Below are 26,241 nucleotides of genomic sequence, written 5' to 3'. Positions count from 1 at the left end.
TGAAAAATATAGTGAAACGTATATAATTCACATATGTGTACCACATTCTAGGATAATAACAGTCATAATAAACTACAAAATTTAAAATATAACAAATTATGTTCGGGAAAGGTAGAACCCAACTTTAGCTAAGGTAGTACCTACGGTCCCTTAAGGTAGCACCTAAGGGCTATTAAGGTAGTACCCAAAGGCTATTAAAGTAGTACCTAAGGTACATTCCCAAAAAACCAAAGGTTAACCACCATATCACACAAGAGAATCACATAATGGCAAGGTTTAAGGGTCATAAAGGAAGGTCTAAGGCTTGGGAAAGGTAGAGCCCAACTTTAGCTAAGGTAGTACCTAAGGTCCCTTAAGGTAGTACCTAAGGGCTATTAAAGTAGTACCTAAAGGCTATTAAGGTAATACCTAAGATATAGTCCTAAAAAACCAAAGGTTAACCACTTGATCACACAAGAGAATCACATAATGGCATGGTCTAAGGGTCATAAAGGAAGGTTTGAGGCTTGGGAAAAATAGAGCCCAACTTTAGCTAAGGCAGTACCTAAGGTCCCTTAAGGTAGTACCTAAGGTACAGTCCCAAAAAATCAAAGGTTAACCAATTGTTCACACAACAGAATCACATAATGGTATGGTCTAAGATCACAAAGGAAAGTATGAGGCTTGGGAAAGGTATAGCCTAACTTTAGCTAAGGTAGTACCTAAGGTCCCTTAAGGTAGTAACTAAGGTCACCTAAGGTAGTACCTAAGGTGCATTAAGGTAGTACCTAAGGGCTATTAAGGTAGTACCTAAGGTACAGTACCAAAAAACCAAATGTTAACCACTTGATCACATAAGAGAATCACATAATGGCATGGTCTAAGGGTCACAAAGGAAGGTCCGAGGCTTGGGAATGGTAGAACCCAACTTTAGCTAAGGTAGTACCTAAGGTCCCTTAAGGTAGTTCCTAAGGTACATTAAGGTAGTACCTAAGGGCTATTAAGGTAATACCTAAGGTACAGTCCCAAAAAACCAAAGGTTAATCACTTGATCATACAAGAGAATCACATAATGGCATGGTCTAAGGGTCACAAAGGAAGGTCTGAGGCTTGGGAAAGGTAGAGCCCAATTTTAGCTAAGGTAGTACCTAAGGTCCCTTAAGGTAGTACCTAAGGTCCCTTAAGGTAGTACCTAAGGTACATTAAGGTAGTATCTAAGGTACAGTCCAAAAAAACCAAAGGTTAACCACTTCATCACACAAAAGAATCACATAATGGCATGGTATAAGGGTCATAAAGAAAAGTTAGAGGCTTGGGAAGGGTAGAGCCTAACTTTAGCTAAGGTAGTACCTAAGGTCCCTTAAGGTAGTACCTAAGGTACATTAAGGTAGTACCTAAGGGCTCTTAAGGTAGTACCTAAGGTACAGTCCCAAAAAACCAAAGGTTAACCACTTAATCACACAAAAGAATCACATAATGACATGGTCTAAGGGTCACAAAGGAAGGCTCGAGGCATAGAAAGGTAAAGCCCAACTTTAGCTAAGGTAGTACCTAAGGTCCCTTAAGGTAGTACCTAAGGTCCCTTAAGGTAGTACCTAAGGTCCCTTAAGGTAGTACCAAAGGTACATTAAGGTAGTACCTAAAGGCTCTTAATGTAGTACCTAAGGTACAGTCCTAAAAAACCAAAGGCTAACCACTTGATCACACAAGAGAATCACATAATGGAATGGTCTAAGGGTCACAAAGGAAGGTCCGAGGCTTGGAAAAGGTAGAACCCAACTTTAGCTAAGGTAGTACCTAATGTCCCTTAAGATAGTACCTAAGGTACATTAAGGTAGTACCTAAGGGCTCTTAAGGTAGTACCTAAGGCACAGTCCCAAAAAACCAAAGGTGAACCACTTGACCATACAAGAGAATCACATAATGGCATGGTCTAAGGGTCATAAAGGAAGGTTTGAGGCTTGGGAAAGGTAGAACCCAACTTTAGCTAAGGTAGTACCTAAGGTCCCTTAAGGTAGTACCTAAGGGCTCTTAAGGTAATACCTAAGGTACAGTCCTAAAAAAACCAAAGGTTAACCACTTGATCACATAAGAGAATCACATAATGGCATGGTCTAAGGGTCACAAAGAAAGGTCCGAGGCTTGGGAAAGGTAGAACCCAACTTTAGCTAAGGTAGTACCTAAGGGCTATTAAGGTAGTACCTAAAGTACAGTCCCAAAAAACCAATGGTTAACCACTTGATTACATAAGAGAATCACATAATGGCATGGTCTAAGGGTCACAAAGGAATGTTTAAGGCTTGGGAAAGGTTGACCCCAACTTTAGCTAAGGTAGTGCCTAAGGTCCCTTAAGGTAGTGCCTAAGGTCCCTTAAGGTAGTACCTAAGGCACATTAAGGTAATACTTAAGGGCTATTAAGGTAACACCAAAGGTACAGTCTAAAAAACCAAAGTTTAACCACTTGACCACATAAGAGAATCACATAAATGGCATGGTCTAAGTGTTATAAAGGAAGGTCCGAGACTTAGGAAAGGTAGATCCCAACTTTAACTAAGGTAGTACCTAAGGTACATTAAGGTAGTACCTAAGTGATATTAAGGTAGTACATAAGTTACAGTCCCAAAAAACCAAAGGTGCTTCACTTGAGCACATAAGAGAATCACATAATGACATGGTCTAAGGGTCATAAAGGAAGGTTCGAGGCTTGGGAAAGGTATACCCCAACTTTAACTCAGGTAGTACTTAAGGTCCCTTAAGGTAGTACCTAAGGTACATTAAGGTAGTACCTAAGGTACATTAAGGTAGTACCTAAGGGCTATTAAGATAGTACCTAAGGTATAGTCCCAAAAAACCAAAGGTGCATCATTTGACGACACAAGAGAATCACATAATGGCATGGTCTAAGGGTCACAAAGGAATGTTAGAGGCTTGGGAAAAGAAGACCCCAATTTTAACTAAGGTAGTACCTAAGGTCTCTTAAGGTAGTACCTAAGGTACATTAAGATAGTACCTAAGGGCTATTAAGGTAGTACCTAAGGTACAGTACCAAAAAACCAAAGGTGAACAACTTGATCACACAAGAGAATCACATAATGGCATGGTCTAAGGGTCACAAAGGAATGATCGAGGCTTGGGAAAGGTAGAACCCAACTTTAACTAAGATAATACCTAAGGTCCCTTAAGGTAGTACCTAAGGTACAATAAGGTAGTACCTAAGGGCTATTAAGGTAGTACCTAAGGTACAGTCCGCAAAATAACAATGCCACTTACATTATTTTGCACTTGTTAGAGCTCACTAAGTCCATTGATGTCCAAGGCTCTTTCAAAAACCTACGGTTGAGTATGCTTTGACATGCCACCCTTTTTCTATATTCAAACTTTGCCATGTTAAGGCTCTCTTACTCTTGGTTAATAAATCTTATACTCTAAAGAAACAATAGCTATTGGAAGTGGAAGTTTTTGATGCTTAGGCCTAAACCCAAAATAAAATTATTCAACATGGTAAGAAGAAATTGTAGATTTGAGACTAGACGTTGATTCTAGCCGCTCATATACATCGATTTATCTCAATAATTCAAGCCAGAATGAATGGTTCCGAGAGACTCATAGTTATACCTCTTCAACCCGGCTAGTTACTAGTGTTCTTACGATGAAGTGCTTCGTTTGGTTGCTGAAACAATGGAGATAAATTGGACGTTTTATGGTTTCTTTTACAAAAATCAGAGAAGCAAAATTTGGTGTTTGGGAAATTTTATGTTCTCAGGTCGGGCATGAGAAGATGTAAGCCAACATCTTTAATTTTTACATTTTTGTGTTTTTTTCAATTTCAGATGTATCCTGCTAACATGGAGACATTAAATGTTGCTGACATGGAGACTGTAAAAGGGTACTCTGGGAAGATAAAAGGGACTAAGCATAGAGTGCACAAGAATAATAATAGTTTTCCCATTCACGGTCAAATCCCATATTCCACAATCTTTGGGTTTGATTTCCATATTACCTTCAAATGGGCGGCTCCAAAATCAAATAATGCAAACTATCTCAATTAATCAATGCAACATTCAATATCATATTCAATCCAACAAAAAATTGGATCCAATATTTAATATTAAGTTTATTTTAGAAATCAAGTATAAAATGAAAATCACAACACTTTATTTCCTTTCCTTAATACTAGAACAAAGCTGTAAAATTATCAGCTTATTAAAAAGACCATTTAAGCCACAAATGAAGAGAGCAAATATGCAAAGAACTAAGAAAATGAAAATCAACCATATGAAGTAAAACTCATTCACCCATCACAGGAAAATCAAGCTTACAATTCTAAATTATAAAGAAATAACTTAACTAGCAAATCTCATTCACCATAATAATTTTTAATATGAAACAAGTAAACATAGAAGCCAAAAAAAAAAAAAACAAACCAAGCAATCAATCAATAACAAGAAAATAAATAAAAAATACTTTTTTCCCATAACAGTCTTTAGCTAAAGAATGAATGCAAAATACAAAACAAAAATAATATAGAAAAATGCACTTAAGCAAACCCATCTCACACATACTAGTTTAAGCTACTAAACAAATGCAGAAATGCAGAGAACAAAAGGTAAAAATAAGAGAGAGAGAGAGTAACCAAGAACAACCATTTCAACCAAGAATGAAAAACATTTTCACCAAAAAAAAAAAAAACCACACACACACGACAAGAAGGAAATGACCCGGATAAACAGAAACCCCATTTATTACCCACAAACACAGAGTCCACAATCTCTCAAATTATACAGCCAAAATAAACAAACAAATAAGCGGAAATTCAATAAAAAAAATTTCAAAAACCCCGCCATAGAGTACGAACAAGTGAACAAAGAAACGTGTTTCAGCTTTGAGAATGACCAAAAGTGAGAGAAAGATTCCCTACTTTTGATTCTCGGGTCGGGTTTCTTTGTGTTTTAGCTTTGAGAATGAGTTCAAGTTTCAAATTATTCTGCTGACATGGGGAGGATTTGCTGATGACATGGAGAAATTTAGAGGCAATCTAGGAAGAGGAAAAGTAAACAAGACATAGTGCACGTTTTGGATATTATTTTACCTATTAATAGTTGGATCTCATATTTTGTATATTTGGGTTTTCACCACATCAACAGCTTAAAACCTAACTTTCCCCGGTATTTTTATATTTATTTTTAAAATAAATTATTTTAATAATAATTTTTTAAAATAAAATTTTTATTAAAAAAAAAATCCCACCAAGACTAGTTTTTATAAAAAAAATGTTATATTTTATGATTTAAAAGAGTGACCAAAACGGCATCTTTTCACCATGAATAAACCGGCCCGACAACGATACGGTTTTGCTCGTACTCACTCCCGTGTCATAAATACGACGCCGTTTTGCTTCGTGGTATTCTGCTTGGGCTTAGGTTAGGGTTTATCTTGGAAGACACAGAAGATTTATTGATCGAAGCAAGGATCTCCCAAGCATATGGATATTCAACAAGTTTTGGGGAGTAATCGACTTGAAGATGTCAATTGGCTATGTTCTCTTGCAGAGTCTGAGCTTGTGAGTTCAAATTCCACTTGTTTGGTTGCTGAGAAACTCCGGGGAAGCAAAAGGGAAATTTGTGGCCCCTTTGTCCTCCATTCTTTTGCTCCGCTCCAATAAATCAATTAAGCATTGCACAATAGTTCAACTTGACGTTCCTAAACAGTGAAAGAACAAAAAGGGAATTTTTTTTTTCTTATTTTGATTTAATTTTCGAGGCAACCAAACTAGGAATAATCAATTAAGCAATTAAGAGTTAGATCATAGTTGAGTTCGGTGTTTTCAAAGAACGAAACAACAGGAAGGGAAATTATTTTTTACTTTTGATTGTTTATTTTGATTCAATTTTCTCGGCAACCAAACATGGTGCAGTAATTTTTTATTTTTTTTTATAAATTTTACCAATTTCTACTTGGAAGTTATACAATACTGTTTGACAAGTTGGTGTTAGAGGTGACCTCTTAACAATGAGTGCTTGGCTTCTGTTTTGTTTTTGTTGGGCCAGAATATATTTCTAAGTGGCATGGCGTGGGTGTAGAAAAAGAAAATAAATAAATAAATAAATAAAAGCTTCTGTTGTCAATGCAGTTGGGTTTTCTGCATGCAGAAAAGCTATTTAAATTCAAATGACAGAGATTAAGCATTTTGGCAGGACATGCTGATTAGCTTAAAAATGATGGTACTCCGACGTGCAAAAGTAATTGGTCATGAAGATCTTGCTGAGAAGTTTGATTTGAAGATGCTTCGAGCCCTTGGTATGTTCTCTATTCCATGTTCTTGTGTGCAATAATTTCATTTAGTGGTCACGCTTGATGGGTTTATCTTTCCTTTTCACTGACCATATTCAGTTTTAGATATGAGCACTCATACTACAATGCGATTTCTATGTGTTGCCCCATTTGTTAACTTGTTTCCATGGTGTTGAGCAAATCTAGGACATGCTTGTCAATTTTCTTTGAGAACTCAAAACCTGCTTTTCTTTGGTAGGCAAGTACCTTTTTGCTTTTATTTTTTATTTTTTATAGGAAACAACAATGAATTATATTGAAAAAGGATTTAAGAAGTACAAAAGAAGGATGGGGAATCCCCCCACAAAAGAGAGCTAAACACATTGAATACCAAAAGCAAAAAGCTATTTAGTAATTACATAAAGTAATTTCTCCTTACTAGTCCACACCCTTGGAGCTACACACCGCTAGCCAATCTAGTTGAACCACATTAAGGGGAATGCCCTTAAAAATTGTGGTGCAAGAAGCCCAAAAAGAAGCAAGGAAGTGAATGGTATCCCATAGAACCTCTGAATTCCTTGTCTTATCCTCAAATATCTTAGCATTTCTTTCCCGCCACATAGCCCAAATTAAAGCAATACACGTTGTTTGCCACAATACTAGGCCTCTCTTGGATCTTCCCAAACCCTTATTTGCTTAAGTCTGCATCAAGCTTCTGATCAACCTTAAGACCCGCAACAAGCTTGTTTGGCCCACATGAACACACTATTCACATACTTTCCAAGCATGCTAAGAGAAGCATAACTCACTGTTAGCGCTAAATTGTGCCCACTGAGGCATGAGTCCCATGAGAGTGGCCAAATCACCTAGGGAGGACGTAAGGCACATGAAACCTTTGACATGCTTTGATATCTCATATCCATCCGAAGCAACCAAGATGGAACATATTCCCTTGTAGGATAGTCTCCAAGATGGGAGCCCTAATCAGTGCCAGCCTAATGCTTTTCATGGCATTGTTCATGGGTCTTTGGCACCCATGGTGTGAGATTGCCCGTGCTAGTTTGCCAATTCTATACCTATGCTTTTATTTTTTATGTAGTGAGGTAGACCAGGTTAGTACACTTGTGGGTCCGTTGCCCCTACATCTTCCATGATCATTGTGGCCTTGTTGGTACCTCTTACTTGGTCTAGGCATGGGGCTAATGTACTTACCAACACAACCTTGGTGATTCTATTCTTAGTTTTAAAGAATTGTGTGGTTTGCTGTTAGTTTCAGTTTTCATATTGGGAGAGGTAAAACCTATCAAAAAGAAAAAAATAAAAAAAATATTGGGAGAGGTAATCTGGATTTGTTTAATATTTGAAATTGCATAAAAGTTGGTATATGTTTATTAACCATAGAAATCTCATTCCATAGCTTAATGGTAATTTGCTTTAAGGCTTTTCTTCACCATTAGAGCAACCATAACTATTAGACTGGTTAATCCATTATATATTTCTTTATTTCAATCTTTTGGTTATTTTCACATAAACTTGTCATGAAATTTCTGTTTATACTAGTTGGTTTACTATTTATTGCCTGTTCATAAAAGTTCTAGTATCAATGCTAGTTTTTGTTTATCTAGAAGACTTGAACATCTACAAAATATTTTGGCCAATGGTTGATAGAAATGGTCTTCTACAAGTTTTGGACCAAAAAGTAGCTGTCCTAATGCTATAGTTTTTGTATTGTTCAAGGAGCAATCTAATAATGGTTGCATGCCATTTGAGAATTGGCTATTGTCCATTGAATGGTGACCAACAATTTGAAATTGTTGACAGCATAGAGTCGCTTGATGATGATGTTATGTAGGAGATGATAGATGAAATCTATTGCACTGTGAGAGATGATCTTAGGCTTGATTCTCAGGTTCAGTAAGTTAAGTTCCTTGTTGCTGAGGCCAACAAGAGCAAGAGATTTAATGGAGTAAAGGTTGGATGGTGCTTTATTGTCGTACTTTTACTTGGAATATCTTAAGATTAGTTGTTAATCAGTCTCTGGAATTTTTGAAGTGGAAGACCATGCTAAAAGAGTGATTATTTTATGGGTTATATGGACACATGGATCAAAATAACTATCAAATTGCAAAAAAGACATCTCCCTTTAATTTTGCTAAGAGATGACTCTCTTTGGATACTTTTACTCCACTTAATTTCGTTTCCTCAAAAAACAGCATTTTTCCACTTATTTTTCTATCTCATATATCTCTTCAATTCACTTCTTTTTTCCCTAATTCTCCACCTCACTCTTGCACACCATGACCTCATATTTAAGTGTGACCTTTAACTTAGTTTTTCTTTCTTGCCTTCTCTTGAACTTGCTCTCTTTCTTTCTCAGTTGATGAGACTTTATGAAAACTATATTTTATCTCATGATGCCCTGCCCCATTTTCTTATCTCTCAAACAACTCATTCTCATTCCAAATGTTCATCTAAACTATATTGGGATTAAACTTTATTTGTTACGAATTTCACAAAGGTTAAATTCTCATTAAGGATGTTCAGGTGAACTACACTGGGGTTAAGTTTGGTTTGCAAAAAACTTAACTAGGATTAAGTTCTCAATCATAATGATAATTTTAACTACACTATGGTTAAGTTTCATTTACAAAAAACTTGACTACGATTAAATTTTGTTTCATCTACATAGAACTTGATTATGGTCACTTGAATTGTATTATGGTTAAATTTCATTTAAAAAGAACTTAATTATGGTTAAGTTTCTGTTTCTTATACAAAGAACTTGATAGTGTTGTTAAAAGCAAAAGACAATCTCAAGGCAATAGGAGTCCTTTTAACTTAGGGCGAAAGGCAAAAAACAAGGCAATGGCCTTAATATAGTAAGGTGATAAAAAATATAAATATATGTACCTATTCAATACTTGACCAAAATGAGAGTCGCCTTCAACAATCAATACTAATAATTTTTCATCCCTCATGGCATTTTATAAGATCGACAAAATAGTAATAATTATTCAAAGTGTTAAATATGATACCCTACATCATAAGAAACATTATATTGTTAGAGAAATCCATCTTATCCAAATGCATATTCTAATTTTTCGAACATTTAAAAAGCGGAATAAAAAATAAAATAAGAGAATGAACATCTTAGAGAATCTTTGGGCATCATCATCATAGTCATCACTTCCACCAAGGCTAGATTGATAGTCCTTCATTTTATTATCACTATGATTGATAACAAAGTTTTAAAAGGCGCTTCTCAGGTGCGCCTTGAAGCGCGCCTCAGGGCGAGGTGGGGCGTAAATGCCTTGAGGCGTAAGAAATAAAATGCAACGCCTGAAAGGCGTACGCTTTTTCTAGTGAGGCGTGACTGAGGTGCACTTTGATCGCGCCTTTTACGCTCCAAGAAGAAGACGTACGCTTTGTGGGAGCTGATGTGGCCATGAGCAGAAATTAAAAAAAAAAAACCCTAAGTAATCCCTGAAACCCAAGTCCCGATTGAAAACTTTGGCAAACACAAATTGGGAGAAAAACTCAACGAAACCCTACCTCAAGCGGCAACGGAGTGCTCAACCTCAGGCGGTGACCAACCACAGTGCATCTTCTCCGGCGGCGATTCCTCTCGTTCATCTCCAGGTATGTCGCGAACTCACGATCTCCCTTTCTTCGTCTCCCATGCTTTCCCCTCTCTTCATCTCTTCATCTCTTCATCTCTTTCCCTCTCTCGGCTTCATCTCCCATGGATTTCTCCCTCTTCCATGGTTTCTCCCTCTTCGTCTCTCTAGGCAGTCGCCATAGGCTTCTCTCTCTCAGTCGACTTTTCAACAATTTTTTTTTTTTATCAAATCAACTGTGCCTCTTCATCCTATATATATGTATATATATTTAAACCCTCTACTAGTAAGCCGTTTCTCCCTTCATCCATTTTTATTTTTTAAATATTCTAATTTTAATTAACAGTTTGGTTAGGGAAGATGAGAAGCTTTTGTTAAGAAGATTTTTTTTTTTGAAGTTTTTTTGTTATTTTTAATATGTTTGCTTCTAGGAAATCATTCAGAAAGGAAAAAAAATTTAAAAAATTATTTTTAATGTTTATCATAAAATAAAGTATTAACAAACAGATATAATTAAAATTATATAATAATTATTTTTGAATTTTTATTTTTTAATTTCTGGTTTAATTTTAATTTTCACCTAAATTTTCTTTATTTCATTATTAAATTCCAATTAAAATTTATGTGTATAATTTTTAAATTCCTCTAAAAAATATTGGTTTTTTTTAAATTTAAACCAATTAAATTTTGTATTTCATTTTTAAATTCCTTTCAATTATGTCTTGTTATTATTTTTTAGTCAATTATATTGTTATATGGAAATTTGAATATTATTATTGGTGGTTTTTTTTAGAATTGAGTTCCTCCGATTCAAGAAATTCAAAAAAAGATTTTGTGTGAAATTATGTTATTGAAGTTTTCAGGGAGCAATATTTAAGATGTAAATTTTGCAATCAAAGATGCACGAGAGGGGTGAATAGACTAAAGCATCACTTAGCCGGAACTCATTATGGTATGAAACCATGCAACAAAGTAAGTGAAGATGTTAGATTGGAATGCAAAGAGACATTGACCAATTTTAAGGATAAAAAAATGAAAAGAAATGAATTGCTCTAAGAAATTGGTATGGGTCCAACTTCAATGCATGAGAGTGTCATGTATAAAACAATAAGGACATTAGGGAGTGGGAGTGGGAGTGTAAGTGGGAGTGGGGAACCTATTCCTAGGGGACCCATGGATAAATTTACCACTTCACAACCTAGACAAAGTACTTTGAATTCAAAGTGGAAGCAAGAAGAAAGGAAGGAAGTATGTAGAAAAATTGGTAGGTTTATGTATTCAAAAGGTCTCTCATTCAACACTGTGAATGATCCTTATTGGTTTCCTATGATAGATGTTGTTGGAAATTTTGGGCCCGAGTTTGAGCCTCCATCTATGCACAAATTGAGGACATCGATTCTTAAAGAAGAGGTGAATGACCTAAGTATCATTATGGAAGATCATAAAAAAGTTTGGAAACAATATGGATGTTCAATTATGTCAGATGGTTGGACAGATGGAAAAAGTAGGTGTCTTATCAATTTTTTGGTGAATAGTCCTACTGGCACTTGGTTTATGAAATCAATTGATGCTTCTGATACAATAAAAAAATAGGGAATTGATGTTCAAATATCTTGATGAGGTGGTTGAAGAAATTTGAGAGGAGAATGTCGTGCAAATCATCATTGATAATGCCTCTAATTATGTGAATGCTGGAATGAGGGTTATGGAAAAAATGAGAAGATTGTGGTGGACTCCTTATGCTGCTCATTGCATTGATTTGATGTTGGAGGATATTGGAAAGCTAAATGTTCATGCTACTACACTTTCTCGAGCTAGGCAAGTAGTGAAGTTTATATATGGGCATACTTGGGTTCTTAGCTTGATGAGAACATTTACAAAAAATCATGAACTTCTTCGTCCAGCAATTACATGGTTTGCTATTGCATTTCTTACTCTCCAAAGTCTTTATAAGCAAAAGCAAGCTCTTATAGCAATGTTCTCCTCAGAAAAATGGTGTTTAAGCACATGGGCTAAAGAGGTAGAAGGTGTGAAAACTCGAAGTACAGTGTTGTTCGATCCAAATTTTTGGCCTCATGTTGCTTTTTGCATAAAGACCACTATTCCTTTAGTTAGTGTCTTGAGAGAGGTTGATTAAGAGGAAAGACCAGCCATGGGTTATATTTATGAGTTGATGAATTCAGCTAAGGAGAAGATTGCATTTAATTTTCGGGGCGTGGAGAGAAAATATGGCCCAATTTGGAGAAAAATTGATGCAAGATGGACTCCACAACTTCATCGACCTTTACATGTAGCAGGTTATTATCTTAAGCCTCAATTGCGGTATGGAGATAAGTTGTCTAATGTTGATGAGGTGAGGAAGGGATTATTTGAATGCATGGATAGGATGTTGAATTATCAAGAACGTTTAAAAGCTGACATTCAGTTGGACTCATATGACCAAGCAATGGGTGAATTTGGAAGTCATATTGCAATTGATTCTCGAACATTAAGAAGTCCTACAAGTTGGTGGATGCGTTTTGGGGGTTCAACACCGGAGTTGCAAAAGTTTGTTATTCGAGTCCTTAGCCTTACTTGTAGTGCTTAATGTGAAAGAAATTGGAGCACATTTGAATCGGTAATACTTCTATTTTTGTAAATTTTTATACATATATTTCTATTTCAATGTTAGAGAACTTTATTTCATTTTAACACATAAATTTGTTTCTTTTATTATTTGTAGATCCATACAAAAAAAGGAAATAGACTTGAACATCAAAGGTTGAATGCTCTAGTATGTAAGGTGCAACACTAGATTGAGAGAGCAAAGTCTACAAAGGAAACAAAATGTTGATCCAATTTTGGTAGAGGAGATTGATTCGGATGATGAATGGATTGCAGAGAAAGAAGATCCCCTCCTCCCCCTTGATCTTTGTTGGCTTCAAGATAATGAGTTATTTAGTGTTGATGCTATTAGAGTTGTGTCATCCAACTCCCAAGAGACTCAAGCATCATCGAATCACATGGTTTCTTCACATTCCTACAAAAGGAAACATAATGAAGTACCAAGTAAGTACTCAAAAATTGAAGTCATAAATTTGATTAAATTTAATAAAAAAACTTATAATATTTACACCTAATTAATACTTTGTGCTAGGTACAAGTGGAGGCAAAGGCAAAGAGAAGGAATTGAATTTGACACCAATTGATGAAGATGAAGATTTATATGAAATGAGAATACATGATAGTAGACATTTTCCTACTATTGATACATTGGATGAGGATGATGATGACCTTGGAGAGGAGCATTTAAGTTGAAACAATTTACTTTAGTTGTTCTTTCATGACTTAGTTATGGATTTTTTGTAAAAGTTTAGAACTATTATTATGGTTGACTCTATTTTCTATTTCATGACTTAGTTATGGCTTTTTGTTAAAGTTTGAAACTATTAGTATAGTTGAATCTAGAATCTATTTTATGACTTTGTTATTGTTTTTTGTGAAAGTAGGGAACTAGTATGCTTTTTTTTTTTTTAATGATTCTAATGAATTGTTTTCATGTTTTTATTTATGCTATTTTATTTTAAATATTTTAAAATATTAATTAATTGTATAATGTGAGGCTCAAAAAGCTTACGCCTCAACGCCTCACCTCACGAACACAAAAACGCCTCGTCTTACGCTTTTGCCTTTAAAAACTTTTATTGATAATATATTATTTCATCTTATACTTTGTTTAATCTAATGTTAGATTGAATTAAATTATAATCTAAGTATATTTAATCTAAGCCCATGGTCAAAGGTGAGACCCTCTATGCCTTTCACTTTATCCCAAGGCAACCGTCTAAGCATTGCCTCTTTGAAGCCACCTTGCCTAGGTCTTCAAGAGGTGAATTTTATCTTCCCCGCCTAACTTGGTGGCCTAGGCGACCCATGCGATTGCCTTTGATAACACTGGAACTCGATTAAAATTAAATTCTTAATTAGAGTGTTCATTTAGACTTAAATACGAGATCATAGATATTGACAAAAACATAGTTGGATCAGAGATTTAGCTATCGACAACTTTCTATCCAATTTCATCTGACATTGTAGAAGTTCAAATGAAACTACTAAAAACCTCAACCAAAAATGACTACGAAAAACCTCACCAAAAAACAACTGCAAAAAACCCTAATAAAAATAAAGAGAAAGATGGAGAGTGTGAATGATTATGGAGAAGAAAGAAATAAAAGAGAACTTCGCTCAATGATTTTTGAAATAGAGAAGAAAACTTTGCTCTATGTTTTTTGAAATGGATAAAGCTATGATCTTTTTTATCCATTAATCTCTATTATAAAGGTTTGGACTTCACTAGAAAAAGAGAGAACATGAACATATAGAGAGGAAGAGAGCTAGGCATCAGAACTGGGAGGAAATGAGTTTGAACTGGGAGGAAATGAGTTTGGAATGGGAGGAAATGGCATTTTTGGAAGAAATAAAGAAGGGTAAAAATGCCCAAAATGGGCCGTTTCTCTAAAGAATGAGCAAGGAAGGTCATTTTTCTGATTTCAAGTGTATTTCAGTCCTTTTTAACCAAATATCCTTATTTTATAGCAAAGAGCTTGAGAGAGTCCACTCTGATTTGGTGGCAGCAGTTACTGAAAGCCAATGCCCCTGCATCGTAAAGTCATAAAGTTGAACATGGAAGCATCTGAAGAAGAGAAGTTGAAGGAGCAGTTTGTATAACCACTGGGCAAACTCACCCTTTTTGAGATTCATAAAAATTTCTGCCAAAGTGGACTACTCAATATAAAGGGAACATGAATAAGTTTTACAACTTAGAATTACATGATATGCTGGTTGTGTTAAGAGGAATTTCTTTTTATCAGAAGTTAAGGGGAACCTTTTTTTTCATCTGAAGAGAATTTAAGCAGAGATTATTCTCTCTACATATTGTTTGGGTCTGAAATTCTTAATTAGAGAGCATCCAATGATATATTTTATCCAACGTATATAATATAAGTTGTGAATAAGGTGAAGCTGTTGCGCACACAAGGTGTTCACGATCTTTGTTTGCAGTAAGGGCAAGGGCTCTGTCTCTCGATCAGTGATAATGACGGTGGATCTTTGCTGGCACAAGGAGATCAAGGGTGATGGCACGACCTTTCCAGCAGTGTGAGAAGGAGACGTCTGCGGTGCAAGGAGGAGACAACGGCAGTGTGAGGTGGAGGTGAGTGCGGCACGATCTGTGCTTCCAACTGTGGCACGGTTCAGATAAGAGAGACACCCTTAAAAGTCGACAATAAAGGTTGACATTGAACTTGGAACTTTGGCGATTAAGGCCACAAACAAAGGTTCTCTTCTTGATTCCCAAGTTTACAAGCCTAGGGTTCTGATACCATGTAGAATGAAGTACTTGAAAGTGAGAGAATAAATTTCTTCCTTTTAATCTGGATCTGTAGATACCCACATATTTATACAAATATTCCTAGTACAAAGAATAGAAACTTTCCCAACCTAATTCTATCAAATCCCCTTGATTACAGGCTTGTCCTAATCCTTTCCTTAATTACAAAAATATACAGCTATAATTTTTCCTAATTATATCCTTACACACAATACAACATCAATCATCATGTATTGCATCTAATTCAAACTGTCTTTTTTGCATCAATTTTCATTCTTTCTTTTCTTTTTTAAAATGTTTTGTTTCTTTTATTTTTATTTTTTATTTTATTTTTTTTAAATGAAGATACTTTAAAAGAATGACCTTTGTCAAGCCATTAAGGTTGGCTTAAGTGGTAAAGGGTTGGGAGGGCTTGTGGAAGGTTCCAAGTTCAAGTCCCAATGGGGAAAAAAATTTAACTATAAATATATATATATATATAAAGGATTACATGTGACGAATATAGTCCAAAAACCTTTGATGCCTTTGATTCTTCAAACTCGAGGCAGGCATTTTGGTTCCAGAGTGGCTTTTTGGTCAAAGCCTTGACCAAAGGCACTTTGAACAGGGGTTCTGAATTGATTGTTCAAAATGATTTTGAAAACCAAAATCCAATTAGGTGAGGTGCTCTTAATAGTTCTCTCTCAATGTACTCTAATGAAAAGATCCAAAGTTCATGCTGTAGGTGGAGATGCAAAGTGAATAAGTAAAACAGGTACTAACTTTGCAAAAGTGAATTCATCAAGTGATTTTTGCCCTTTTTCATCTGCATGACTTGTAAAGATCTGCTCTATCTTAGGCATTTATTGTTTAGCATGCAGAACATACAGTTGCACAAACTCTATTACTTTTTTGGGTGAATAAAGTTTGTTTTTACATGTTACTCAAATAATTGAAATGTATTAATTTTATCAAGTTTCTATTTGTGATATACTCTTTCTGAAGCTTAATCAGTCTTATGGTTTTTACTGGAGTCATTTTGATGTGGAGTTGCAATTTATAATTTTGTTTGCTGATTAGTTTTTCCCTGTGGGAACTTGTGCAGGGTTCATTTTGATGGAATATCTTAGAGGACAGGTTAAGGATTTGTCAACTATTCCAGGCTTGGCGGGGTTGGACAGGTTTTTTAATGAATGCAATTTATTAAAGTGTAGTCTAAAGGATCCTATGAGCACTGAAGAACAAAAGGCATGCATTTCCACCAATTCAAAAAGGAGAACAGCTAAAAGGTAAATTAAATATCTGTGGCCTGTTGGAACTTCACACTATCTTGGGTCATGAATAAATCATGATTCATTTAGTTGTTCTGGTTATAAAAGATGTTTCAACTGTTTTTGGCCCCTGAAGCGGGTTGACAAGGGGTGGATTAGGGATAACGTAGGTGTCAGGTTCAATTCCATGTACAGAATAAACAAAAAATAAATAACTAAAATAAAAAATAAAAAAGGACTATAAAAACAGATGCCTCTAGCTTTTTTTGGTCCAACAATCCTAGCATGCAAAGTTTTATTAGAATCCATTTCTTCATTGAAGTCTCCCTTGAATTCTCCTTTTGGTTCTATCTTTCAAGCAACTCTATCATCCATTTAAGCAATTCAGGTTTAAAATTTGAAACATCTTTCATGAGTGTAGTCTGCATTTTTCAATAAATTGATTGACAAGTTGGGAACCTCATGTATCTCATGCTCGTGCCTGTGCCTGTGCATTTCTGGTGCTAGGAACACCATAGTTATTTTTCCTTTCTTTTTCTACAGGCTGAAGTATATGTTTAGGGATTGTCACTGTTAGGTTCAGACAATAAGCTTGAATGCATAATTTTTGTCATTTCTATGAACTTGCATGCATAGTTAATCATTTCTCATGTGAAAATTTGCATTTAAATTCATGTAAAAGAATCACTCAAAACCTCATTCAGTTTTGTTAAATCATAATTATATTACACCTTTCTTTGATCCTAACTTATCCTGATATAGAATTAGTTAAGCTCTAGAATGCATTACTAACACTCCCCCTCAAGCTGGGGCATAAATGTCCATCATGTGAAGCTTGTCACTCAATCTAGTGAAGTCATCCTTCTTAAGGGCCTTGGTGAACATATCAGCAACCTGGTCCTTTGAAGGTGTAAATGGAGTACAAATCTTTTTACTGGTGACAACATTTCTTGCAAAGTGACAATCAACTTCAATATGCTTTGTCTGTTCGTGGAAGACAAAATTACTCGCAATATGAATTGCTGCTTGATTATCACAATGCATAGGAATAAGATCTGTATATGTGATACTGAAATGTTCAAGAAGTGCCTTCAACCATATCAGTTCACATGTGGTATGAGCCATGGCACGATATTCAGCTTCAGCACTAGACTTAGACACAACTGTCTGCTTCTTGCTCTTCCAAGTTACTAGATTACCTCTTACAAAAGTACAATAACCTGATGTGGATTTTCTATCCCCTTTGTCACCAACGTAATTGGCATTTGAAAAACCAACTAAATTCATATGTTTGTTCTTTTTGAACCACAACCCTTTTCCTAGATATTTTTTTTTAATATATCTCAAAATATTATAAGTAGCCTCCCAATGACACTTCTTAGGTTTTTCCATAAACTGGCTAATTAGTCCCACGACATGCACAATATCTGGTCTAGTCACTATTAGATAAATAAGCTTCCCAACAAGTTGTCCGTACTGTGCATTGTCCTCAAAGTCTTCATTCTCCTTCCACAAGTCTAGGATAGGTTCCATTGGAACATTTGCTAGTTTTGCCCCTAATAGGCTTGTTTCTTGTAGAAGATCAGTCGCATACTTTCTTTGAGATAGCACTACACCCTGTTTACCACGAGCAACCTCAGTACCAAGAAAATACCTCAAATTACCAAGGTCTTTTGTAACAAATTTTTGTTGTAAGTATTTCTTGGTTTCTTCAATGCTAGTCACATCACTACTTAACAAGAGTATTTCATTAACATACACAATAAGTACCACAATGCCAGATGAGCTATGTCGCACAAAGACTGAATGATCAGCTTGACTTCGCATAAATCCTGCCACAAAAACTACTTGGCTGAATTTGTCAAACCAAGCTCTAAGACTCTGCTTCAAACCATAAATAGCCTTCTTTAGTTTACACACCAAATGAGTCTCCCCCTGAGCAACAAATCCAGGTGGTTGCTCCATATAAACCTCCTCAGTCAGATCTCCATAAAGAAATGCGTTTTTTTATATCTAGTTGATACATCGGCCAATCTTCATTGACTGCCACAGATATAAGTACACGAACAGAACTTAGCCGAGCAACAGGAGAGAAAGTTTCAAAAAAGTCAATACCCTGTGTTTGTGTGTACCCTTTGGCAACCAACCATGCTTTATACCTCTCAATAGAACCATTGGGACTCTACATGCAACTGAATGAACCCCCTCAAGTAATGGCACCAAATCCCATGTGCCTCTAATAAGAAGAGCTGACATCTCCTCATCCATAGCCTTTTTCCAATTATGATTCTAAATAATATCTTGGTAATACTTAGGAATAGATATAGATGACAAAGACAAAGCAAAACGACAAAAAGAAGAACTAAGATGATCAAAGGAAACAACACTAGCAATGGAATGCTGAGTACAAGAGCGTTTACCTTTTCGAAGAGCAATTGGCAAATCAGTAGAATCACCAGTAGAATACATTGGAGAAGGAGATGGCTCTGGAGCACAAGGGGTTTGCAAAGCTTTTCGCCTAGTGTAAACCTATAAGGGTTTTGAAGGTGGAAGAGATGTATACATAGGAGTAGGAAGAGGGAAAGACATTTTGTTAGTAGAAACTTTGAAAAACGATTCAGACTCAAAGAAGGTGACATCTGCAGAAACAAGTCTCTTTTTAGCCACCAGATCATAACACTTGTACCCTTTTTGAGTTTGAGAATACCCTAAGAAAATACATCGAATACCTCTAGGAGAAATCTTATTCATACCAGTCTCAAAAAGATGAGCAAAGCACACACACCCAAAAATATGAGGAAGAGGAAAAAGCGGAGGGTCAGGAAAAAGACATTTAAAAGGAATGTCACCTCCAAGAGTAGAAGATGGCATCCTATTAATAAGAAATCCTACAGTGAGTACAACATCATGCCAAAAAGATTTGGGCACAGTCATTTGAGGCATAATGGTGCGAGCAACCTCAAGAAGATGTCTGTTTTTACGCTCTGCCAGATTTCATATATTCTAAAGCATTATCAGATCTTCACACAAATATTAGAAGAAAATTGAGTCTTTATTTCACTATGAAAGGTTTGAAATACATCAAGAACAGATGATCTATCTTTTAACAAGTAAATCCATGTCATCCTAGAATGATCATCCACAAAGGTAATAAAATACCTATAACCTGACATGGTAGAATAATGACAAGGATCCCACACATCTGAATGCACTAAATCAAAAGGATGTAAACTTCGACTTTCTTTAGAAGGAAAAGACACTGTGATGTTTTCCTTATTGACACACATCACAATTTATTTCAGAAACACTCACTAAAAGACAACTTGTTTTTAGAGAAAGGTTAGGATGACCCAACTGACAATGCCAATAATAAGGAGACACACCCCCAGCAGCAGTAGCAACAAACAAAGAATCATGAGTAAGGTATTAGACTCCCCCTAACTCAGAGTCATGTCCAATCACTGTATTCGTATGGAGACCCTGAAAAATACAATGAGTAGGAAAGAAAGTCATGGAACAATTCAAAGATTTTGTAATTTGATTAACAGAAAGAAGATTAAATGACAATTTTGGGACATGTAAGACTTGGTTAAGTTCAAGAGATGAAGTATGAATAGTACCAAAACCAGACACATTAGAAACAAAACCATCAGCAACAGTAATAGGTGAAAGAGACTGACAAGGTGTAAAGTTGTTGAATTGATGCTGGTCGCCAGTCACATGATTTGATGCACCTGAATCTATTAACCAAGAATTATGAGAGAAGGCAACAAGTGCCCCAGTACCTAACTGGAGGGCATGGGAGGCAATAGAACTTGGTTGAGAGTGAAGCAACCTATCGTACTCCTCCTTAGAGATCTGAATAACATCCTCAGGAACAACTGGAGAAGAAGTAGATCCATTAGAAGCAATTGTAACAGCTACTGCTTTAGGGATATTGGACAACATAGCACCTTTGGAAGCCCAATCGGGCTTACCATGCTTATCCCAACATCAATCCACAGTGTGCCCTTGTTTACCACAAAACTCACATAACCTATCACGATTTTTGCTCCTTCCAGTGTCACCCACACGGCCACATGCAGCCATGGCAGAATGCTCAAGATCCACACCAGGGGAGGACAAGGTTAGAGAAACAGATTGTAGGCGAGAGAAAGCAGACTGAAGAGTAGACATGGTACTGTCCCCAAGCAATTGACTCCTATGAGTGTTACACTGCTCATTTAGATTCATTAAAAAACCACATACGAATAGGTTTTCCCATTGATGCTTCTGAGTCTCTAAATCTGTAGAAAGAGGTAGAAGCTTGCGAAATTCATTGATAATCCCTCTATAGGCAGCAAAGAATTCTGGAAGGGACCTCTCACCTTGTTTATTATCAACAAGTTGTTGAAACAAAGAGAATGTATGAGAATTATTACCATCATTAGAAAACATCTCTTTGATCGCATCCCACATCTCTTTAGCAGTTGATGCCAGACCAACAGAGGCAGCAATCTCAGGTTCCAAGGAATTCAACATCCATGTCTTCACTGCACAGTCAGATTGATGCCATGCTGCATACTTGGAATCCTTAGGATCCAACATTTTATCAACAAGATGATGGTCACGACCTTGGGAACCCAGGAAAGTACAAAATGCTTGGGACCAAAGAGCATAATTTCTTCCATTAAACTTCATTGTTGTACCAATAGAAACTCACAGATCTGAAGTAGACATGTTATCCATCATCTTGAATCACAAATACAATTACCACAAGGCACACAACCTCAAACACAGAGGCACAAAGTGATCAATCACACAAGAGGGCATTGATCTACCCTCACAACAAACAAACTAGGAGTGAAAAAGGAAAAGAAAGGATCACCAAGACAAAGAGGTGGCTAGGGTTGGAGTTGAACCTTCTCTGATACCATGTTTAGAATAGTGAAACACAACAGAAAATTTACTCATATATTCTGTTGGTTATCATTTTAGGTTACATCCTAGCTGATATATACATGTACAAGAGTCCTATATTAGGAGGTTAACTATACAAAGATAATTACTATAAATCAGCCTATAAAGAAAGCACTAATACTGCAAGCCTAACATATCCTGATATAGAATTAGTTAAGCTCTAGAATTCATTACTAATAGATGTGTTCTCCCCACCCGGTCTTCTCAGCCTCCTATTGGATTGGTCTTTAGAGAGAAACGAGAAGCCATCGCATTTTCTACATAAAATCTGAAGCTTTAAAATTCTCATCTTAATACATATTGACATTGTATTTAATGTGATTATAGTTAGAAGTAAAAGCTTGTGAGATTAGGGTTTAGACTAGGAAAAGGAAGAGGATAAAGAAGTGTAAAATGGTTTAGGTTTGTCCAACTTGACTAGACTTTTCCTTCTCACCTATTTATGTTATTAATAGAATTACAAAAATACCTCAAATAACTAATACCTAATAAATATCTCTTAACAAAACATAACAAGATAAAATAAACTCTTAACACTTCCCCTTAAGTAGGAGCTTAGAAATTAAACATGCCTCGCTTGGAACACAATCTATGAAAGGTATTACGAGTGAATCACAGTTGGTCATCCAATTGAATATATGTGAGTGAATGACAGTTTATCATCTGATTGAATATAAGGAGTAATGATTTGCTATTGCATTAACACAACTCAAATGAAATGACAATCAACTTCTTTATGCTTTGGTACACTTGTGAAAGAGGATTATTTGCAGTAAAGATAGTAGCTTGGTTGGATCTTGTTGACAACAGTGGTGGAAGTCTTCAACAGTAAAGTGAACTAAATAGCATACTCCAGCACAAAGCTCTTTCTCTCTCTCATTGTATTGAGACAGGGTTCCCACTTTGTTAGGATTGGAGAGAAACCAGTCCTTGACCAGGAGTTAGTTCGCCGCCAACCAATCACATTCAAAAAGTTGTTCCCAAACACGAACACTAGCATGTTACATATTTGTATCAAGGTCTTGCTGTGTGCTATTGTAGATATGTCTACTCTCTCTGTGTGTGCTAGGATGGTCCTTGACTTGGAGTTGGTAAATCAGTCCTTGACCAGGAGTTAGTTCCCTGACAACCAACCACATGCAAAAAATTGTATGCTAGATACATTTATCAAGGTCTTGCTGTGTGCTATTGAGTATATGGCCAGAGGCTTACCATTTATTATTGTTGTTTTCATTTTATTTACATGGTCATGTTCACCAATTTTCCCTATTTTTAGCAAATCTAGTGGAAAGTGGGTGTGGTGCCATTTTTCAAGTGATGAGATGACATGATAGAGTTAATTCTGTAAATTCATAATTAGAGAACATGATGAGATGACATGCTACGGGGTTAGTGTTTGGATTTGGACTCTTATCTTTCGTTTATTTGTTAATTTCTTTCATTGTGTATATAGATCATGTGAAGAGATGGCTCCTAATCCAAAGAAACAGAAAACTGAAACCAGAGGAAGTGACTCAGATCAAACTGAATAAGGTTGAAACTAGAAGATGTTGCAGCAAACTGAAACCTGAAACCAGAGGAAGATGTGGCTCTAATCACAAGAACCAGAATACTGAAGCCAGATGAACAGATGGGTCCAAACAGAAAATTGAGAGTGAAAAATTCTCAAAAACCAATGAAGTCCCGTGATTGGCTTGGATGATGGTGTAAAGGTCTCAAGAATGTATTTGTTAGCCTGGCCTATTTTGCATCGCCATCCCCGGGTTTGATGCCTTATTAATTTTTTATTTTTTAAAAAATTTACAAGGAAGGTGTAAATGAGTCAGTGAGTTCCAAAGTAGGATATAGCTGAAGCCAAGTCCATTTTCTTAAAGAGTGCTCAGGAGTTGCAGTGAGATGAAGAGCAGGCAGCTGAGCTTGGTTCATTTGTTACACATTTGATCTCAATCGAACCTATAATATACAGCTGAGCTGAGTGGATTGGTTTCATTTACATCTCATTTGGAATGATTTGAGTTCATTTTTTGTCCTTTGTTCTTGTCGTTCTCTTTAAGGGCCGAGCAAGAAGTGCATAGTCCATTGGGAATGCTTATGACAGGCTCAGGTCAACCTAGGCACATAAGTGAAAATGTTTTCATCAAACTGCTAAAAAAATAATCATTTTTCTTGGATATCTGTCTGGAGAAGAGTTGGATAGTGTGGGTTATGATTCTATCGTCCTGAGTGTGCAGAGCATTGGGCAAGAGAAAAGAAAGAAAACAAACCAAAAACGATTTTTGACTTAGAAAAGAGTTTTTATAGCATATGTAGCAGACTTAAAACCATTTTAAAATAGAAGTCATTGGGTGAGAATTCCTTGAATAAAATAGTTTACCACATGGGGCTGCATAGATTTTATAATAAACAGAATTCATTTATTTACATCTTCTTTTGAAAGAAGTTCACTAAAAGTTGTAATAGGGCAGGGAGGGAAGTGGTTGATGGGTCCAAGGCAGAAAGAAAAGAAAATTATTAGGAGCAAGGTTTATGACTGTCTTTTTTTTTTTTTTTTATTGGGATGGTTTTTGCGGGCATGGATGGCTTGGTGAAGGGAAACCCCATAATGGGGTTCATGGGATTCTTAGAGGGATGGGGGGGACAAAGTGTAGAGGCGATGGTTGAAGGATCAATGACTTAAAAAGAGATGACACAGCTTTTTGGGGGGAAGTTGAATTTTGTATGATTCTATTGTTGGCCATGCTTGTTTGTTTGTTCTACAAACCCCTGGCAGTAAAGCTCACAAGGGCCCCTCACAATTTTCAAATTAGAATCATCCAAAGAGGTGTTGTCATTTCTCCTTTTCATTCACTACTCTCTCTCTCTCTCTCTCTACATAATCAAATATACCTTGCTTCAACATTTGTTAAAGATAATGGCACTTTTTGGAAGAATTGAGTCCACTAAACAATACACATTTTCTCCACAAAGTCAAACTCATCATCTCCATTATCAAGCTTTGTAACCTCCAAAGGATGTGCAGAAACATTAAAGCAAGCATACTTCAAAAAGTTGTGATTAGGCCCCAAATAATCATTAAAGGTGCTCTAAATTGTCCCCTATCCCTCTCCACCCATATGCACACGTACCTCCAAATCAATCCGAGTCTAACCCGCACAACTATAGTATCCTACATGTCTAGGAACACCAACAACATATGTTCATTGGGGCAGACACCCTGTGACAATCTTGACTTAGATCAGATGATGCTGCTGCTTCATGCACACGACAATGAGTTCAAAAGTAGCTAGGTCTACCATGGCCTGCTCCAGAATCTTATCGTATCATAACCATGCTTAAGTTTATAAGCCCATGTCGGTTGCTACGAATTAAACAAATCAAACTCTAATTGCTTTTAATTAGTGCATAATGGGACATTTGTACTAAAAGTTTTTTTGCTTAAGCATCAAGCCTCTCACTCTCACTCTCACTCTCAATGATGTTAGCTTCAAACCAATATTTTCTCCTCAATGAGATCACCAAACATTGAGATTTGTCTGAAAGCCCAGATAAAAGACTTCCACCAATGAGAGTTTCAACTTTTGCAACCACAGATTCAATTATTATACGATCCATTGCTGTTATTGACTATGGATTTATTTTCAATGTTAAAGAGCTTTCAGGGTCAGTGTCATCACATCAGTCGTTGATTTTGTTCATGTCCAGCTCCAGGCAAGATCTCTCATTCATAATCAACACAAAATCTTTGGTGAACATCATAATCTCTATTCATTTAAATAAATAAACCCCAATTACATCACATCCTTTAATTATTATTTCTTCTTTCACTATGCCTCACTGATTGATCTTCAATGCCATTCCCTGCCTCATTCAAGAGAACATCACCCAATGATATCGTCACCCGCTATTAGGGTAGTTGCACAATTTTAAATCATACCAAAATTTTTAGTTTAACTGTTATCGGGTCCGTCATTTCCTAAGGTTATGTTTGGTTATAAGAAAATTTGAGGGAAAATATAAGGAAAGAAATAGAGAGGAGAAAAATGTAAAAAATAAAAAATTCAAAATCAATAATTACTTTTGTATGTTTTTTCAAACATGTTTCATTTACTTTCCTTCATTATATAAAGATTAAATCATTTTAAAATTCATAAATTTATAATTAATTTTAATTATGTTTTTTTTTTTCATATTTTTCATATTGAAACCAAATATAAGAAAACCATTTTTCTTAATACTTTCAAGGAACCAAACATAACCTAAAAATTTGGGTTTGAAATATGACAATGAAGTGATATTTATTTATTTACTCAAATAATAATCAATTTTAAAGAAGTAGATCAAATTGTTAATCATGACTCTTAATTTAATTATTAAATAGAATTCAATGCAATAATTAATTTATTATAAATATAGATTTGTTATTATGTAAAAAAAAAAAAAAAAAAGATTGTAATAAAATCTTATTTTAGAAAAATATTATCAATATTCTCCAACAAAATTATTTCAAAAATATAAATATAATTTCAATGAAATAAATTTTTTATTTTCAAATTAATGTTCTTCTAGGTTTTTAATATCATTAATTTTGATATGTCAATTTGTTCAATAAAACACCCTTAATTATTTTTATTTTTATTTTTTATCATTTTTTGAAAATTTCCCCATATTTTTTTGAGTTTCGATTAATTTTGTCTCATTAATATTTTGTATCAAAATATCCATTGATATTGCCCAATATATCTGTAAAATCAAGCGAGTTACTGTTACATATGTAAAAACTGATTTTTTATCCTTGATA

General features: G+C 35.5%; 1 protein-coding gene and 1 long non-coding RNA gene across 4 annotated transcripts; both read left to right on the top strand.

Annotated features, from left to right (window-relative positions):
* Positions 1 to 5,309: 5,309 nt before the first annotated feature.
* Positions 5,310 to 23,472, top strand: LOC104877354 (uncharacterized). Of its 2 annotated transcripts, none has more exons than XM_010647669.3 (4): positions 5,310 to 5,539; positions 6,174 to 6,276; positions 16,319 to 16,502; positions 22,897 to 23,472. In XM_010647669.3, the coding sequence occupies exons 1-4, from the start codon at positions 5,462 to 5,464 to the stop codon at positions 22,973 to 22,975; spliced, it is 444 nt and encodes a 147-aa protein (XP_010645971.1). In that variant the 5' UTR covers positions 5,310 to 5,461; the 3' UTR covers positions 22,976 to 23,472. The 2 variants fall into 2 exon arrangements, with proteins under 2 accessions (XP_010645971.1, XP_019073481.1); XM_019217936.2 differs by having other exon boundaries at positions 5,443 to 5,539; positions 6,110 to 6,276.
* LOC109121985 (uncharacterized) lies at positions 6,283 to 13,335 on the top strand. Of its 2 annotated transcripts, XR_009466820.1 has the most exons (4): positions 6,283 to 9,888; positions 10,660 to 12,483; positions 12,589 to 12,914; positions 13,003 to 13,335. It is a non-coding gene; the product is annotated as an uncharacterized LOC109121985 (long non-coding RNA). The 2 variants fall into 2 exon arrangements; XR_002029312.2 differs by having other exon boundaries at positions 6,283 to 12,483.
* Positions 23,473 to 26,241: the final 2,769 nt, after the last annotated feature.

This window comes from Vitis vinifera, chromosome 10 (assembly GCF_030704535.1).
Source record: "Vitis vinifera cultivar Pinot Noir 40024 chromosome 10, ASM3070453v1".
NCBI classification, from domain to species: Eukaryota; Viridiplantae; Streptophyta; class Magnoliopsida; order Vitales; family Vitaceae; genus Vitis; species Vitis vinifera.
This window is presented reverse-complemented; position numbering and strand designations above follow the sequence as displayed.